Here is an 18,567-nt window from a genome sequence, read left to right on the forward strand (position 1 = left end):
TAAACCCATTTACAGGAACCCTTTGAGCCTAATGTTCACTCACTGTATTATATTTTTGTCTAGCTGCATGCTGGACATTTTGCCCAGAAGAATACTGTGAGAAACTTTACCAAATGAGTTGCTGAAATGCAAAGAGATCGCATCAGTTGGTTTCCCTTCACCAACTAGGTGGGTAACCATGTCATAAAAGAAGATGAAGTTCATTTAATAAGACTTCTCCCTCATGAACTCACGTTGACCAATGACTGCGTTGTCTGCTATTTTTCCACAACTCCCAGAATAATCTTCTCCACAACTCTGCCAGGAACCCCCGTGAGACCGACAGGCCTATAATTAGCAGGGTTGACTTTTTGTATTTCTTGAAAATTGCAACAGTGTTTGCCAGCTTCCAGTAAATAAGAAAACTACTATTTTGATACAGATCAATGCACAGACAAGTGAGCAATAAAAAGATTTATTTTTCAGTTGTCAGGTACTTGAAGTTTTAATTGCATATTGCTATGAAAAAGAAAGCTGTGCACAAAGAGCCACGCTCTTTCCAGGTTTTTAAATTCCATGACTGACAGATGACTACATCTCAGAACAGTTTTTTGTTCTACCAATTTGCTTGCAAGGAAACTCTTCTCCTAGTTCCAAAGATTTAGTGATTTTTGCAGCATTACATGGAGGTGCAAAACAGAAAGTACCAAATTTGATCTGGGGCTAAATTAGTATCAAAGCAGCAGAACATTTTATGGCATCATCAAGCATGCATATGAACAGTTTGCATAATCGGCCTTGTTTCAACAATAAGAAAATTTCAAAGAAATCAATAAGTTGGTCACTGATCCTGCCTCAAGTCTTTGCCCACAAGCATTGATGTGACTGGGTGCATACAGGCTCTATGCTCCAGGAACGTCTTGACTGCAAGATCTCGAGACTTGTCAAAATTGTAAAGGTCCCTGTTTAAAAACAAACAAAAAAAAAACCAACAACAAACTTTACATGATGTTACGAGAACAACAACAAAAAGACCATGGAAAAAAACCAAGCAACAGTACAATGGGTCAATGGATATTTTCTCAAGGTTTTACTTTTCTCTTGACAGCTTCACATTTAGGGACATAGTGGGAGACTAAACTTTCACCTATTAAAAAAAGCCAGAAAGCAGAAAGTGACACTGAAGATAATCTTGTTTGCAGCACACAGAAAATTCTGTGCTATATCACTATAAAGCATGACATAATGCATATGCAATATCTAGAATCACTTATTCTGTTATACTAAAAATGCCAACAGCGTGAGCTTTCACAGCCTGGAGATTACTTCTACCTGAACAAGGGTCGTGTAAACTTCATCCTGCCCTGCTCGGTTGCCATTTTTAGAGCCAGAGGAATCGCTTCTTCCCACTTGGACTGGATGCAGAGGCGCAGCCATCTGGAACAAATAAATAAATAGAACTTTCATTTGCTGCAGTTAGTCAGCTTATGATTCTGCTCCTGTAAACGCCCCAAGCGGTAGTGCTCATGGGAATGGAATTCTGGCACAATTTCAATATAAAATATTTAGTGTCTGAACGGCACGGTACAAAAGCAGACTCTTCTATGTTATATGAAAGAAATGCTTCAAAGTTTCTCCAAGATGTCTGATGTTTTTTCCTGAGGCTATATATTTCTATTATATTACTGTAGCATCCACTCGCATCCCTCTGAGCTGAATTACAGAGCACTTGTCACATGGGACCTAGTTATGAAAAAATTAATAAAATAAAATGAAAAAAACTAGAAAGCCTCACCAGCAGCTGGCACGTACTTGCTTTGAGTATGGGAAAACGACATTGCAAGAAACAAGAGACATGCTGTATGATTAAAAATAAGTTTTTTAAGAATAAGGAACAAAGACCTCTAAGTTAGAGGTAAAGTAGAATAACCATCACTACTGCAAATGTATCCAGTACGTAACAATGGCAAAATATGTGAGTCATCATGATATTTGAAAAAGATTATAACCTCAAAAATACATTTCTTAAAAACAATTGACCTGTTTTAACAACGTGCAGCTATCACATAGAAGTAAGAATCGAGACACACCGCTAAAGCCTCTCCGACCTGTTTAGGTACTTCCCTTGATATTTACACTTAAAATAAGAGACAAAAGCTCTGTAATAGCAGGTGTTAAGATGCACCAGCATGGGTTTTTCCTCAGTGTAATTTGGAAAAGTTTCTGTCACATTAGCAGAAGATCTAGAACTCATTAGGCCAGTCTACAAGATCCGTTCCTGACTGAATACCAAAAAGATTTTTCAAGCATCTTTGAGTGACAGAGACTTGTGATTATATTGTTCAATACCACTCCTAAAATAAATTATAAGGTCATCAGGTTCTTTGCTAGCCTGACAGATGAGAATGAGGCACAGCTAACACGCTGCTCATTTCTTCTTGCTCTACTAGCCTATATTTGCCCAAGTCATAAGTAACAATTCCACTTTGGTAAGCAGGTTTACACAAGCACATACAAAACATAGAAACAACTACATCAGTTCAACGAAACGGTATGGCTCCAACCATTTATGAAGCAGGGCAATTTGTTTCATGAAAGCATGTAAGGCTAGAAAAAGTATCCATACTAAAACAAACCTGAATCGTATTTCAGAATTGCTTATAGCATTGAAGTCATACACTTGCTGCATTCGTTTGACATGTGACAATGGAAGAGGAGCCTGAAAAAGGCAATTGCATAGTCAGAATAAGGCAGAGGCACACCCCAAAGCACATACTTCAGAAATAACCAGGATCATTCTAGAGAATTGAAGTTACATGGGATTTTAAAACTTGAGCTGACAAATTTGTTACTTTCACCTTTTCAGAGCAATAGGGAAGGGGCAATGAGTAACGATTAGCAAATTCCCACATTCAGGACTACCAGCCATTTCAAATCTTGAAGTACATTCATTCTGTTTCATTAACAGCTTTTATAGCTTATTTGCAGGTCACAAACTTCAATTATAGAACAAACTCAAGCAACTTCTAATATTCTTTTTATCTTTCAATCCAAAATAGCCCATACATCCCCAGTCAGCTGGAGAACCAAACATAATCAGGGAGGCGTGGCTGAATGTTTTAGTGACTACGCACAGTGAGAGCAGGTTACTGTAGCAGGACTTAAGAAAAAGACGGACAATTCAATTCCAAAGAACATTTGAGCCTCTGCAACTGCTTTAGTGATACCAGGATCATGATACTTCAGGCATGCATTTACCTCCAGGAGCAACAGTGCCAGGAACTCAATCAACTGATGAGATGATATTCCCTTCAGGTCTGCTGAGCTGAATGAACCCAGATCACTCTCTTTTGCCTAAAAGCAAATAATTTCTTAAGTTTCTAACAAATATTCCTAAACATCAACAGGTGTAACTTTTTGTTTGAACATCTGCATATACATGTCACATAGAGCTGGCTGCATGCCTTATTAAAAACGTACTGCACTTCACATACAGAAGCCATAGCAAATCCACAGACTCCATGATGAAAGTCTAGTATGCAAAATGCAGAACCCCTGGCAGCAATGCTATCATCATAACACAGTCCTTCTAAGCAAGTAGCACATTTCAGAAGAGAATGGTTCACTCTGTATAAAGAAAACTATTTCAACATACAGAGACCTCAGTTGAGTTCTTGAACTACTCACTTGGATCCATCTTTGGCTCAAGGCAACACAGGCATTTGTCAGTGTCATATCGTACCTGTCAAAGATTATAAAGAAAGGATCACACCTAGGAAACAAGAAGTTTCTGCAATGTTTTTTACAAGATGCTCAGGAATTATTTGCTAATGGTTCCACTTTTTTTTTCTTCATTGTAGGCTCCAATTCAATATTGGAATACAAGTTACAAACATACTGTTATCATAAAATGTATTTTTGCCTTAGTTATATTCTGTGCATTTCTATTGATCCCTACACTACTAAAATGATCGGTTATTTGAGCACATGATGCTTTGTTATTTGCATATTACACAATGGAGAAGAAAAGAAAATATTGTCATAGACTGTCAAAGAAAAAAAAAAAAAGATACCTTTCCTGGCAACTTCTAAAGCAAAATGAATTTCCACTAGCATTAAGAAAGGAATTTTAATTATGCTTTTTTCTCCTATGTAAAACACGTATCAGTTTTCACACTGTGCAAGGCCATTTTCTAATGAAAGTTTCATAAACAAGGTGAAAGTCTTCCCACAAACTGCTTTGTTATCATTTGGAATATCATCAGCTTTGGAAGGAATAGGCATACTGTAACAAAACGTAGCTTACGTAGGTTTCACCGGTGGCATTCCTGGAGCATGCAGCCAAGAGTTCCAGTCAACTTTATTAAGAATATCTACCTACGAACAACACAAATTCTTAGTGAATTTTAATAGTCATTTTTAGAGAGAAGCATACCCTATGAGTTCCAATTTTTAAGTACCTTCAACTACCATGCAAAAAGTTCCAAAAATAGAATACTTCCAGAAAGCAAACCAACCCACACATCATAGCAAACCCATCTTTGTAAGATTGCAGGCTGTATAATATTAAGATCATGAGATGAAAAGGTGAAAGAAAAGGAACTGGTCCTTAAAGAATTTAATTCCTGAGTTGCATCATAGCTTCACATAATCAAAAGGTTTTAAATACTACCCAACCTTATCCTTGAAGTAGGAGTACAAGAATGTCTTCCATTCATCAGTCACTATGCTCTTATAAGCAAACTGCTGAACATAAGCCTTCAAGAAGCCAATGAAGACATCTAACAGTTAAAAAGAAACAGCCATTTCAGTGTTTGAAATTAACATGGAAAAGAATTATATACAAAGTCTAACTAACACTTACCTGGTCCTCCAAGAAGTTGTTCAAGGTAAAAAAGCAAAGCAAAGCCTTTCTCATATGGAACAGATGAATAGGCAACATCAGGATCTATTTCATTCAGATTGGGGACGAGTTTAGAAATGGGACTGTTATCTCCAAGCGTCTTTATCTGCAACAAAGATATAGAAAAATATATTCTTGAAAAAAAAATCACTGCTAATCTTATTTTAAAGATATCATCCATCCAAAATAGAGACAGCCTCATTCCAAATCACTGTCTCATTCTCTTTCGTAAGTTTTGAATCTGTGCAGTTTATTGAACTTCTTTTTCTCATTTTCCTCTATGAACGTCCAACCACACGTCAAACAAAAACACGCTAGGATCAATTACTTCACGTTCCTATTATTCCTAAGTAGTTAATTACTGTCACACACATTGCAATCATGAGAACCTAGGGATTATTTAACCATTTATTAACAAGCTACTTGTTTTAAACAGGTGGCATAAAAGATAAAAACAACAATGAGGAAACATAATAAAAGAGGTAAACTGCATTACCAAACAGAGTAGGAGGCAGCTATGCTGACACAGGCTGGAAATCTGAAAACTGAAGTTTACCTATGCTACCAAATCTAACAACATTCAACAACCTTCCTAGATAGTAATAGATTTGCAAAATGTCAAGTAAAGTTCAGTAAACAGGAGAAAAAAAAAAATCATGTATTTGCATTTGGCACTGGTGATTCTGATGGTCATGCTTGCAGATAAGCTTGAGGCTCTAAGAGACATAATTTAGTGATGGGACGCAGTAGTCCAGTTGTTGGTTGGATTGGATGATGTTGAAGGTCTTTGCCAACCTACATGACTTTGTAGTTCTTTAATTTTGACAGCTTTCAGCTGCTTATTAGTATGTGAACAGGTGACACTACAGTTTATCTATACTCAATAACAACCAAGAGAGGCTAGAAAGAAGTTCATCCTTATAGAATAGCTCAAAACATGGCAACAAGCTTTATTTATTTTCTAAGCTATTTATCTTGGGAAGATAACATACCTTGCAATCAAAGTTGGGCATCCTCTAGTAAGAAAATGTTAGTAAAGCTGACATATCTAGATAAATCTTATTTCTGGGAACTGCGAAATCAGCTTCATTTCATTTACAAGGGTCACCCTGAAAGTAATGCTTCCTATTTTATTATGTTGCCCACAGCATCAGAGGTGGATGTTGGTGGTGTGGCAGTAGAAGTTGAACCTTTCTGCCAATATTCTGTTACATCTTGTTGCTGCGAGACAGATGGCAGCAAAGGGGCAGTCTGACAAAGCGGTATCTGAAGCAAAGGTGTGGAACTGAATTCCTCCATGCAGAAACAATCATACTCATTGACATTGAGTGATGTTTGTTGAACATGTATGTAGACCAAACAGCAGATGTGAGCACAGCGAGGCAGTGGGTGCTGTGTTCCAGCAGTAGTGACAGTGGGTCACCTCTACTAGTGCAGATTTTTAAGAATGCAGCACGCAGGCTCTTGTTTTGGCAGCAAGAAACTGCACAGCTAATGGTGGTGACTACAGTGAAAAACAGTGTTTTCTAGCTGAGAATTTGGTCTACCCAATAGCATTATTTTGCTTATGGTATCTCTTGTAGTTTCAGTCTTCCTTTCAGAGCAACCTATGTAGGTGTACACCTACACAAAGTAAACAAAACCTTGAAGATATTTACCGTATTCTGCAGTTCTCTCCAACCTCCTAAGGCTTTGAAGTGCCTGAACTGCTCACCAAACAACCGACCACCAATCCTCCGTTCCAGATATACAGTATGTCCCTCATTCAGCCTGGAAACACACTGATAATGTCAGCACTGGTAGGATGACAAAATGAATTTCACTATTCTCTTTGCAGATTTTTAATATATGTTTTGCATTGTACTCAACATCATACCTACCAGAAATGCTCCCATGTTTTGTTTGTTACCAAGTTTCCTGTCCAACTGTGAGAGATTTCATGAGCAATAACCTAGAACAGAAAACAAAGACAGATTTACCGTCTTATCTCTCTCAAAAACAATCAAATCCCAACAGAAAGGAAAAATCCTAGCAGGATTACTGCACTACGACATTCCCAAGGCCAACAGATAGTCACAGATCCGTAAACTTTCCTATTTAAACATCAGCTGGAGGACTAACCCTATGCAATCAAACCTTCATCCAAAACAATTGGATTTGTAGCTTACAAATCATAGAGCCACGCTGATCAAGAAAATAATTCTTCTGATAGTGCTCTGTGCAGGTACTTGTTTGTGAAATCACATTACAGAACACTGGATACATATCAAGTAATGCACTGATATTACTTCCTTACATTTGTTTGACTCCTGCAGGGCTGGGATGTTCTAAAGTAGCAAACAAGAAGCAAACAGTTGCGCTCTAGAAGGACACTGATGGGCGATACATTAAAAAGTACCCATGTCTAATATTTCAGTGCTCTTGGGACAACCATCGTATAAGGAATCATATTCATTTTTTAAAGCAGTGTATCAGTCTAGTAGAGAGACTTATGAGATAAAACAGCTTCCAGAGTACTCAAGTTGCTAAACAAAATTTATTCCACTTCTACTCATGCCTTTCACTTTACAAGCAAATCATGCACAATGCAAGTTCTAACTCTTAGAGGCAGATATATCGAAGAAGTTCCCTACAAACAATTTAGAAGAAAGCAACTTGGTTGTGATTTTTAAACATATGTTTAAAACGTATCCATGCTCCTGTATAATACAGGACAGGAAAAAAAAGCTACTGAGTAGCTGACTTCAGTCCCCTAAAGGGATTAAGGTATTAAGGCAGATAAATCATTTTCATCTGTTGATTATGCAAAATGGTTGTTCTAGACTTTATTTAGAACTAAAACACACTGTGTAAGACTTTTTGAATCACTTTGTTAACTTTTAGTTCTCCTGATGAACAAGAGACTAAGTTTTCAGACATTCATTACAAAGCTAAGATGCAAATTCAAGCTATATTCCAATTGAAGATATGAACTTATTTTACACTTACATTTGACAGAGATCGATCACCTGCCTACAAAAGAAGAAAAAAGGCAACTGTCATTTCAGGTAAAACTCAAAACAAACCACACAAATCTTTCTGGACAAAAGATTAATACAGCCTTCAGATAAACCTCCATCATACGATGGATGAGTAAACTCAAAGGAAAGGTTGACTTTTACCAGTGTTACACTTACCAAAAGGGTTGGAGTTACAAAAGTAAGGCAAGGATTCTCCATACCACCATAAGGAAAAGAAGGTGGTAAGACTAACAAATCATACTGTCCCCATACATAGGGTCCTGCTAAATCTTCAGCTGTTTGCAGCATAGCTTCAGTCTGAAAGAAGAATCCACATTTGTTTATGATAAGATTTCTGACTACAAACACTAGAGAAGTTATAAGCTACTGACCTCACACTGCATTCTCTCTCACCTTGGGATGTCCCACATGCAAAACAAGCAAAACACTGTGCAGCAATAATTATGTTTAGTAGTAGTTCTGTGTTGTGCTAGAACAGCAGCATTTTTACAGGGCTATAGATGAACAGATCTCTAAGCTACATCCTGTTCCTTTTTCAGTAGTGAGTAAAACAATTAGTTCAGAAAACATTTTTGTTAATTACCTACCTCAGCAAATTCATAGGCTGATTTATCCACCAGCTCCTTTTCAGCCCACACCAGTGTCCTTGGACCAATCTTTCTGTTGGAAGTGAAAATGCCAGTAAGACACCATGAACTGGAGAACATTCTATGGGAAACTAACACAGAAAGCACACATTTAATGTGCTCATGAGTAACCCATGATGTTCAAGAAACTCATTACAGAATCTTCCTCTCCTTTTTCTTTCCAATACTAAAGTGACACTAGAGCCAGCTTTAGAAAACAAAACAAACCACCATCATCATCGACTATTCAGGACAAAAAAATAGGGAATACATTTACAGATTAAAGCCCTAATACACAGGTATTATTACTGGCTTGATTAACACATCCTCGTGCAGGTAAGCAAAGAAGCTGAAGCCTTCATTTTCTGCCTCTTGTACATCAGCTTATCTACTACCTTATCTACTTATTATCTACTACCTTATCTTATCTACTACCAGAGAAAAAAAAATACACTTTTCCTTGAGCTAAAAGAAGCCCTCAGTGGCTCCAATCAGCTCTAAAATCTTCGCAGTTGATTTTAATGCAAAAGTATATTAAATAGAAAAATGATGCATGAGTGAATCAAGATACATATGGTCCGATTCTGTGACTTTGGAAGGCAGTAATAAATTCAGTAAGGTGCAGTACTGTAGAACAATGAAATTCAGTTCCAGGATGAAGAGAAAGTTTACTTACTCATAGGTTCACTGAACCTCTCAGACTTTTAAAAACTAGAATTTCAATCAAGTGACCAAAGAAAAACTCATAGAAGTAACCACAACAAAAATAAAACCTGTATTTTTTTCTTAACCATTATTAATATTTATACTTGGCGCAGATTCACTCACCTGCTTTCTAAATCTCCAACCACTAAAGCAATTAAGTAGGAAGGTATGGGAACCTAAAGGAGAACGTTAAAAAAAAATTAACTTATTAATGTGAGCTGTCAACATCATTGATTCAATCAAAGTAAAACAAAGGTACATAAGGAAAGCGTATACACTTCCTCTATAGCTTCCTGCCTTACATTATTGCAAAGGTAATGTTATTTCTTTTCAAATGATATTTCTTCATCTACAAGTACTTGTTTCATTCATCTTTCATACAAAGGACATATTTTTTAAGTGTTATTTCTGCTTGAACAGAACAAAAGAAATCCGCAGCTATAAAGGCATACAAAAAACCACCACTTGTTTGGTAAGTGTTCAAAAGAAAGTCGGTTTTTCATATTAATTCCAGTGCCATTAAATTTTACAGAAGGAGAAATTAATACTGCTCAGGTAAAGGGCAGTTCTATCAAGCAAAATGATGAATGAAAAGCTGCAATTAATTCAGGAAGAGAGAAATATTTATGAATATAAAAGATTCAGCAAAATCAAATATATGTATTTGTTTTAATGCCAAACTTGGAAATCAAAACTAAAGTACTTATTATTTCTATAGAAAAAAAGATATCAAAGCGACAGTATCTTGATAAAGAAATGGTTCCTCCCAGTGCTCTCAAAGAGGATGATACAACCTTCCCTCATCCATTTTACCAGGATAAACACTGTTAAATATCTAAGACTTCAAAATATAATAACTTAGACACAACCTTTCAGAAAACTGTCTCATATTTGTTCAAATATCCACACAATTGTATTTGTTTTCGTTTTACATATTAACACAACTTATTCTGGAAAAGATTTAAGTCCATTGACTTGTGTTATGGAGAGGTTACAAGAAGAGTATCAATAAATTCCCACATTTTGATGCCTGATAAGTTAGGAGGAAGTTCTGAAATTACTTCCAATCTCAACAGCTTTGAGACTATCTCAACATAAATCCATTTCACAGAGACTGCTCTCCACTACACTTCTCCCAGGCCAGGACCAAAGGAACAAAAAAGTGGTTCTAGGTAAGCTCAACATATATACATATCCAAGGATTTGATGCATCTGACAACGTTATACATTGTGCAGGTCCACCCAACTTATCAGCAGTGTATTTCTAGATAACATACAACAAATACAGAACTATATATTATACACTAGACCAAGAGCATGAAATGTTTATGGCTCTACAGACCAAGAGCTCACAGATGAGGTAACCGTTTTCCTCTTCTCTCTCAGGTTTCACATAGGAGCCAAATCAGTCCAACAGCTGCGGCAGTTCAGAGGTTCCACTCCTCTCTCCAGCCACTCAAGTCCCTCCCTCTGTGCACTTACTCAGACCCTCAGTCATCCAGATCAGCTTATTACATTTCTCTTTGCTTAATTTTTTTTTCCCTGCCTGTTGAGCAACATCAACTAGGCTCACCAAGAGATCCCACAGACACCAGGACTGCGGCCTAAAAGGCTGCGAGAACAAAAAAGCCAGGAGAGTAAATTGAGACTGCCGTGTTAGGAACAGTGGCATCACTGAACTAGCTGCACTACATAAGGAAACAGCAATCTTTAATTAGTTGGAGATGCTTTCCATAGAAGCAATAAGACCTCAGGCACCCCTTTACTAGCCTGTAGCACTTACATTCTGACTGAACCGGTAAATCTTCCGACTGCTGTCCTCTGGGTCAGGCATCTCTCCGTCACGACTGGCACTCATAAGAGCCACCAACTCTTTGGGAACAGATACCTGAAAGAAGGCATTGTGACCATGAGGAACTCAGTTGGTATACAGTGTTATATGATATACTAAAAGCAGCAGGAGCAGAGAGAGTAGCCCAGATGTATCCTATTGGAAAACTTTCCCTCTCAAATAGAAAATGTTGCCTCAGGGGCCGGCAACACTGAATTAACTAACAGGATGACCTTCAACAAGTGTTCATAGTTTCACTTTCACTGCTGATCATCACAGTGCATGTCTTCCTTCCTGCTTCTTAAAAGCAACCAGATTATTCACACCAACACTGCAAAGATACCCCAGCTATGTACCACATTACATAAGGCATACAGGAAAGCCATTTCAAGTTCTTTTTTTATTTTGCAGCACTTTTTGTTGTTTTACTCTCAGATTTGCCAGATTTAAGAAGACTTCTTTCCTACTCCAACACTCTCTTTTTCCTTTTAGAAATAAAGATGCATGTGAATGACGAAAGAGATGATGTATATAAATAAAATAGTAAAGGTAGAGAAGCATCACAGTGAAGACACACAGTTTTTTGCCATTTACAGTAAGTTAAAAGTCAATATTCTCTGTTTTTATTTCAAGCCACTGTTTTTTTCTTTGGCAGCTACCGTAAGTAAGTAAATAATAGTCACACACTGTAGTGCTTGCTTTTATTTAGGCACATGCCTTAGGTATGTGCCTAAATAAAAGCCTCACCTACCTCAGCATAGTATGTTAGTTTCACAGCAGGTGTGTCTTGGCAAGGAAGAATGGCTCTGCAATGGTTAGCCTGGAGAAAAAAGAAAAAAAATCAGCTAAAATGTAGCTATTTTTCCTGCACAAAGGACCGGAAATAAATCAAATTAATATATAATAGATATCTATACAGCTTCTGCAGGGAATTAATTAACCACAAACCAATACTTGGTTATGTGTAGCTTACAGCAGCTTTCATAATTAAGGATTTTGTTAAGGAAATAATGGTAGGTAAGACATCATAACCACATGCTTTGGTTGCAAAGGACCGAGAAACCAGTTCTGAATGCTCCTGTTTGAACAGAAGCCTTGGACCAGCTGACGTCCAGGGGTCCCTTCCAACCCTGCCGTTCTGTGACTGGATGTTTTCCAACAAGAATGCTGGAGAAAGTAAAGCAGTTCTGGACTTACTAAATTGCAAACAAATAATAAAATCCCAGCAATATGCTGACTGTGGTGTTTTTGCTTACAGCCTTTGACACACGCAGTTATAGGCTGTTGTACTTTCCCCTATTAGATCTACTCCCCTGCTTAGAAACGGAGGGAATTACAGGAATACGTAACAAACAACTAAGAAACATCAGTCAACCTGGCACTGGCTGAAGAGAAATGGATGTTTCTTTCCAGAAGTTTGCTCTGGAGTAAACCACTGGAGAGCTGAAGACTTCGGAGAGCTTTCAAAGGAAATCTCAATAATTGCTTCTTGTCCCCTGCACAAGGAAGAACACAGTCAGACAGTTTTGACATGACTTGCAATCGCTTCTGAAATTCCTCTACAAACTTTCAGGAGAACAGTCTGCCACGCTGTCTCAGAAGCACTGAGAACAATAAGAACAACCAACTTCTCCTTTTGAATTATGACAGTGAAAGTCATCTGTTTTATTTCAATTTTAATTCCACAAGACACTTCCGTTCTCCTTTCCTATAGTGCATGGAGAACAAACACTTTTTCTTTAGACTCCTTAAGCCAGCTAAGTTTGCAGTTTCCCCAAAACTATGTAATGTTGTACACATAAATATAAAAAAATCTCAACGCAATAAGCAAACAAAAAAGCATAGAAGGCCTACATAAGAACACACACACCATAATTACGAAGGATTCGAACATTCTGCAGAAGCAACCCTTAGGAAGAAAATTGTTATAATTAGTAATTACTGCACACAGAACTACTTGCATCTGTTACCTGAAAGTTGCAGGCTATACAAACTGCTCTCAGGAATTCACAAACCAAACATAATTCAGCACAAAATCAAAGCTAATCAGAGCTGTTGGACACTAGATAAGCTGACCAGGTGCACATATCTAATTTATAACCAGCATTCCAAAGTACATATTTGAAAGCAAAAGAAAAAAGCAATCTGCATTATCACAAGGCACGTATGCTTGCCGAACAGTCGGGCTTTCAGTTATAACTCTTCACTTTCCTATCACCACTTCATTTTGATTTCCAAGGAAGACTATATCTAACACAAGACTATAAATTCGTCTCTATTTGTGACTTTCTTGTTGCTACCATGAAAAAAAAAAAAGCTGGAAGTCAAACAAAAGAAACAACTCCCTATGTCTCCACTGTCACTTATTTGTTCAAGGACTTAATTCTTCCAGTCTGACACTGACTCATAAGCATTCCCCCAGAAGGGACACATGTCTTATGACATTCCTTTTTCTTCCACAATACTACAACTCAAACATGAGTTTGTAGAGACAGGAAGCAGTTTTGAACATGAAATAATAAGAAACAACTTATTGGACAATTTAATTCAAACGAGAGGACCTCTCCACAAATTACAGCTTTGGGCTCGAGATGACACTGAATTGTAACAACACAGCAAACTGCCAATAATGTATCAGTTTGGCAATGGCTTTTTATTTCATGCTACTTAGAAGAAGTAGATTACAGTTACAAGTCCTCTTTTCAGGGTACTTGGGATAGGTAACACAATAAGGCTTTTGATATTTGGCAACACACTCTCACCTAATCCCAGCTGTAACCTGCAGTTCTATGATAAAGCAGGGTCAGTCCTTGTGTAAAGGAAAGGAAAACAGTCTGTATGTGCACAGGCTCCATCCTGAAGCAACTCAGCCAGAGCACAGGCAGCCGAGCAAGGAGGAGCCCTGCAGAGAGGCACTGAAACACCCCATGTCATCCCACTATTTGAAACCCTGGATGTGGATACAGGTTCCTAAAGGTTTGCCTTTCTACCGAAGGCCAAATACAAAACTCACCTACGAGATCACACAGCAATTAAACGCACCGCTCTGACGTGTCCCTCTGCAAGCTTTACCCAAAGACCCCACGAGCAGAAAAGCAGCTGATGCAGCGCGTTCTGGAAAGCATCTGAAAGAGCGGGCATGGGGCCTACCTCCTCATCTCGAAGGGCAGCGTGATTTCCAGGGGGGTCCCCTTAAAGCTGTGCTTTTCTCCAAAAGCAAATTGTGCATCCTGCCCGTTTGCAGTCACTTTAAATACCTGGAGGTCTTTTGTATCCAAGACCTGGAAGGAAGCGCATAGCGTAAGGACTGGCACGGCCTTCCTCCTACCTTTGTACCTTAAACGCGAGTCTGCCTGAAGAGGGAAGCATTTACGTCTCTCAGGTAGGAATGGGGAGGCGAAGCAACCACGCCGAGCGCTGGGAACTGCAATGTGAGGGCAGCGGTACTGAAGTTAAAGGCTGGAAGGGGAAGGCTGGAAGTTAAAGGCTGGAAGCTCTGCGAGGAAACCAAGCACACAAATCCCAGGAGACCCAAACCTCGCTTTGTTTATATATACGGAAAGCTCACGAGGCTTGCGCTTTTAATTGCATTATCCGCGAAAGTAGCTGGCACAGTAAAAAGATGGGGAAAGAGCCGTAAGCGCGGCGTTCTAACGGCTTATTCCCACTCCTTCGCCATTTTAAGGGGAAAACGCCGCGTTCCCTCGGGGGCGGCACGGACGGAAGGGCCGGGAGAGCCGTGAGGGAGCGGCCGGGGCTGAGAAACGGAAGATCCGCAGCGCCCCGAGCTGCCCCCGGAGCCCCGCACCGCGCCCACCCCCACCCCCCTCACGCCGAGCCCGCCCGCAGCGCGGCGGTGGTCGCTCCCGCCCGCCCGCCGTTACCAGGCAACGCAGCGCATCTCGCTCGGCGCGCGTGGTGAAAGCCGCCGTGCCCCGCAGCGCGTGAGCGCCGAAGTCCACGCGACAGCGCAGGTGGAGGTGGCGCGTGAGGCAGCAGGAGGGCGACGCGAAAGAACTCGGGTCCGACACCGCCATCGCTCGCGCGCGCTCTGCGCCCCGAGCGGCAGTGGCGGGACATGCCGCCGTCACCCCCCCGCCCACCGAGGGCAGGGGCAGGGCGGCGCGCGGGGCTCTGGGAAGCGCGGTTCTGCGCTCGGTGCGGAGGTCTTGGGCAGCGCGCGCAGAGAACCACGGTTCCCATCGTGCATTGCAGAAGAAGGAGGGAGCGGGGCGGGGCATGCCGGGAAACGTAGCTGAACCAATGGGAGCAGCGCACAGCGCACGGGGCAGGGATGTAGTGCTGACTGCGAAAGACTCGACTGTACAGGTCCTCGTTAGTATAGTGGTAAGTATCCCCGCCTGTCACGCGGGAGACCGGGGTTCGATTCCCCGACGGGGAGGTACAAGATATTTTTTTCACCCCCGTTTATTTCTTTCATTGTAATTCTTTGTGAAAAAGTAATTCTTTGTGCAACCAAGGCTGTGGCTGCTGCAAAAATAAAAGCCCCCTGAAATAGGACCACAATTTCGGGAGACAGCTATGTACAGAAGAAAAGTACTCCAGTCCTCTCTCCCCACCTCTTTCAGGGCCGGATGACCTGCCTGGTTTGTGCTGCAGCCTGTTCAGCTGCTTATCAGAACTAGTATGCGGGAACATACTTTCATATTTAAACAGCTCAAACAGTTTTTGCAGGTGAAGACCCTTCCGCTGAGTGCGTGTACAAATGTTGAGTCAGCAGTGTTATAGCTGTATGTAAATAACTAATTAATAGCAAAGAGGATGGGCTCGGAATATTAGTAACTGTGTGAGTTTTGTGTACAAGTGCAGCGCAGATAGACAGTGCTGTTGGTGCGCTTCATTTGTGGGAAACCACCAAGCAGCCAGGCCTGTGCAAACCTGAGGTAAATAAGCAGTGCCTCTCCTGAGTGTGTGATTATTGACCTATTGCACAGGAAGTGAGTCTGCTTTTTGGACATAAATGTGGTGAGAATGAAGATTAGGTCTGACACAAGGTTTGGCAATGCAAGACATTGCAGAAACCGTGGGTGTGAAAGGCGGGCTGCAGTGCATAACCCCCAGACTGTGGTGCAGAGCAAGGTGAAGGCCGTGGGCCTACTGGAGCGCCTCACAGCCTCAGCTGGGTGCAGCCTTGAGAGGACAGTGCAAGCAACATGCGAGGAAGAGCAAGGGGAGCACCTTCTCCAGGCACACAGGAGCTTTGCACAAACCTGCTCTAGAGGATCCATGCAGACAGACCGAGATACACCCAGCAGGAGAGGAAGGGGAATCTGAGCAGGCCAATTGCTTGCGTGTATTGTAGAAGGAACAAAAACTGATCTCGGTTTTGTAATGTCTGAATATTCTTCCATGCCTGCTTCCCTTTCTTAAAATCTACACGTATATCATTGGAAACTGAAAGAAAATGCTTATCTGTTTATTTAAAAGCTGAGAATGGACCATAAAGTAAGATCAGAGAACCATTTAGTAGCTCACATATGTTGGCATCAAGTCAGGCAATTTCAGCTGTCATAAAGCAATAACGGATTAGAAGAGCGATTCCTTCCAAACAGAAATATGCTGACAGTGCTTTGCAGGCATAAGAAAGCCTTGCAAGCACTTCCAGACTTCCTTAGTCGGGGTTCCTGTGTTCATATTCCACAGGGCACATGCAAAGCTACACAAGAGACAAGCTGCTGTACAAGTGCAGCTTCTGCAGTCCTGGAGAGCCGGTCTCCTTGATGCATGGGCAAAGGTAAAAGGAAGGGCTCTGTGCGGGGTTTGACAAGGCTGGCCCATTCTCACCTTACCAAACATTCAGCGAGAGCCACAGCGTTGGTCTCATGGCTATGAGGAAAGCTTGGCCACGCCAGCAAGACACGAGCAGGCTGGGAAGCAAACCTTGCACCTTGTTGATGGATGGGGCAGTGTGATGGCACAGCAGTGCCTGGGGAGCTTCAACCCCAGCATGTTAGCTGCACCCGGTTGGAGCACCTTATGGAGGCACGCCGAAACCCTGGCCAAAAGCATTTCATTGTGTTGTCACTCAGAAAGAACCCAATCCATAAAGAGGGAGATTGGTTAAAGCGGAGTGAAAAACATTTCAATAAATGTTCTGAAGGACTGATAGAAGGAACAGACGCAGGAAGAGGTGCACCACATTGGGTACCGTTGCACTGCGTTGTATAGGTGTCAGTCAGGAAAGGTTTGTCTGTTGTTACCAAAGCTTCTAAATTTTGCAATGGTCAAAGGGTTGTGGTTGCTCTGTATTTCTTCATACGTGTCTGTACGTTTAAAGCAAGAAACCCATGAAATAATGGCTTGCTGTTTTTGATTCCAAAAATGGTTTATAAGCACAAGGGCAGAAGGGGTGAAGAAAATGTCATGAAAGGCAGGAATTTATTCTGTAGTTACTACAGAACAATATGCACATTTGAAGGGCACTCTGCCGTCTCTCAATATTATAAGATGTGCAGTGAAAGTGCTCCTCTGAGGCTGTAAAATTCAGTATTTTCTAAGTCTAATGGGTACTGCATCCTCCTTGAGCGCAGAGGGCCCTGTCTGCCCCCCACCAGCCCTATGATGGGGCCAGCCCTGAATCTGCTCCTGGGAAAACATCTGCATAAGGACAACAGCTGGTCCATGGGCACTGCCACCATCTCTGCTTGCCTCACGTGGGATCTGTGGGGCTGCACCCATTGGTGACAGTGGCAGCAGGGTGTCCCCAGCCTCCAGGAGCAGCCAGCTCCCACGGAGCATGATGGGGGGTCTGCAAGCACAGTGCGCTGCTGAGGAATGGGTGATTGAGCCCTTTCATGTCCATTTTCCAGGTCTGGATCTCCAGGTGGTGCATGTTGTTGCAGCCCTGTTCAGATCAGCACAGCAGCACTAATTGAAGCCAGGTGCAGTGCTGCCATACCCACCGATCAAAAACCACCCGGGCCAACATCAGGCATTCAATCCCAATGCACACTGAAGTTTTATGACTCCTACAGACTCCTCCAGACTAGCCTGGCCTCTTTCCATGTTAGCTTATAATATGGGTAAATTAATTGTCCACTTTTTCCCCAGTAGCTCTTAACATACTGAGTTATTAATATTCAAACATAATGGTTTGCAGAGAACTTTATATTTTTTTCTACATGAATGGACAACAGTGGATCCCGGGACAGGTGGACAATATTTTAAAGCAATGTTTTATTCATAGTTTATCCTTCATTTATTTCTGAGCAGCTTCAGAAGGCCTAGATGGCCTATTTTATTTCTGCTGGATTTTCTTTCCTGAGAAAGAGTGTTTCTCAGTCCTGTTGTCACCGCAGAAGCCTTCAACCATTTCATATAGCTGTGCTTCCACATTTCAGATGGTCTGTTAAACATAATTTCCCTCCTCCTTCCTTTCATACAGAAGGAATCTGTTTTGTAATTTTTTCACTTCCTACTTTTTTCTGATTGTTAAATACTTCTGCACAGTCTTTTTTTTAAAACCTTCCGTGTTGCTAGACA

General features: G+C 40.9%; 1 protein-coding gene and 1 non-coding gene across 2 annotated transcripts; one reads left to right on the plus strand and one right to left on the minus strand.

The window, feature by feature from the left end:
* Window positions 1-438: 438 nt before the first annotated feature.
* LTA4H (leukotriene A4 hydrolase) lies at window positions 439-15,117 on the minus strand. Its single transcript, NM_001397115.1, has 19 exons — window positions 14,949-15,117; window positions 14,215-14,345; window positions 12,440-12,560; window positions 11,816-11,884; window positions 11,017-11,121; window positions 9,357-9,409; window positions 8,490-8,562; window positions 8,059-8,199; window positions 7,871-7,894; window positions 6,763-6,833; window positions 6,541-6,652; window positions 4,844-4,988; window positions 4,657-4,760; window positions 4,286-4,356; window positions 3,667-3,721; window positions 3,238-3,333; window positions 2,616-2,698; window positions 1,312-1,416; window positions 439-941 (listed from the first exon to the last, which is right to left on the minus strand). Exons 1-19 carry the CDS (start codon window positions 15,099-15,101, stop codon window positions 821-823), a joined length of 1,833 nt encoding a protein of 610 aa, NP_001384044.1. The 5' UTR covers window positions 15,102-15,117; the 3' UTR covers window positions 439-820.
* A 277-nt stretch (window positions 15,118-15,394) lies between these two features.
* Window positions 15,395-15,466, plus strand: TRNAD-GUC. Its single transcript has one exon. It is a non-coding gene; the product is annotated as a tRNA-Asp (tRNA).
* Window positions 15,467-18,567: the final 3,101 nt, after the last annotated feature.

The sequence above is a fragment of the Gallus gallus genome, chromosome 1, assembly GCF_016699485.2.
Source record: "Gallus gallus isolate bGalGal1 chromosome 1, bGalGal1.mat.broiler.GRCg7b, whole genome shotgun sequence".
Classification (NCBI taxonomy): domain Eukaryota; kingdom Metazoa; phylum Chordata; class Aves; order Galliformes; family Phasianidae; genus Gallus; species Gallus gallus.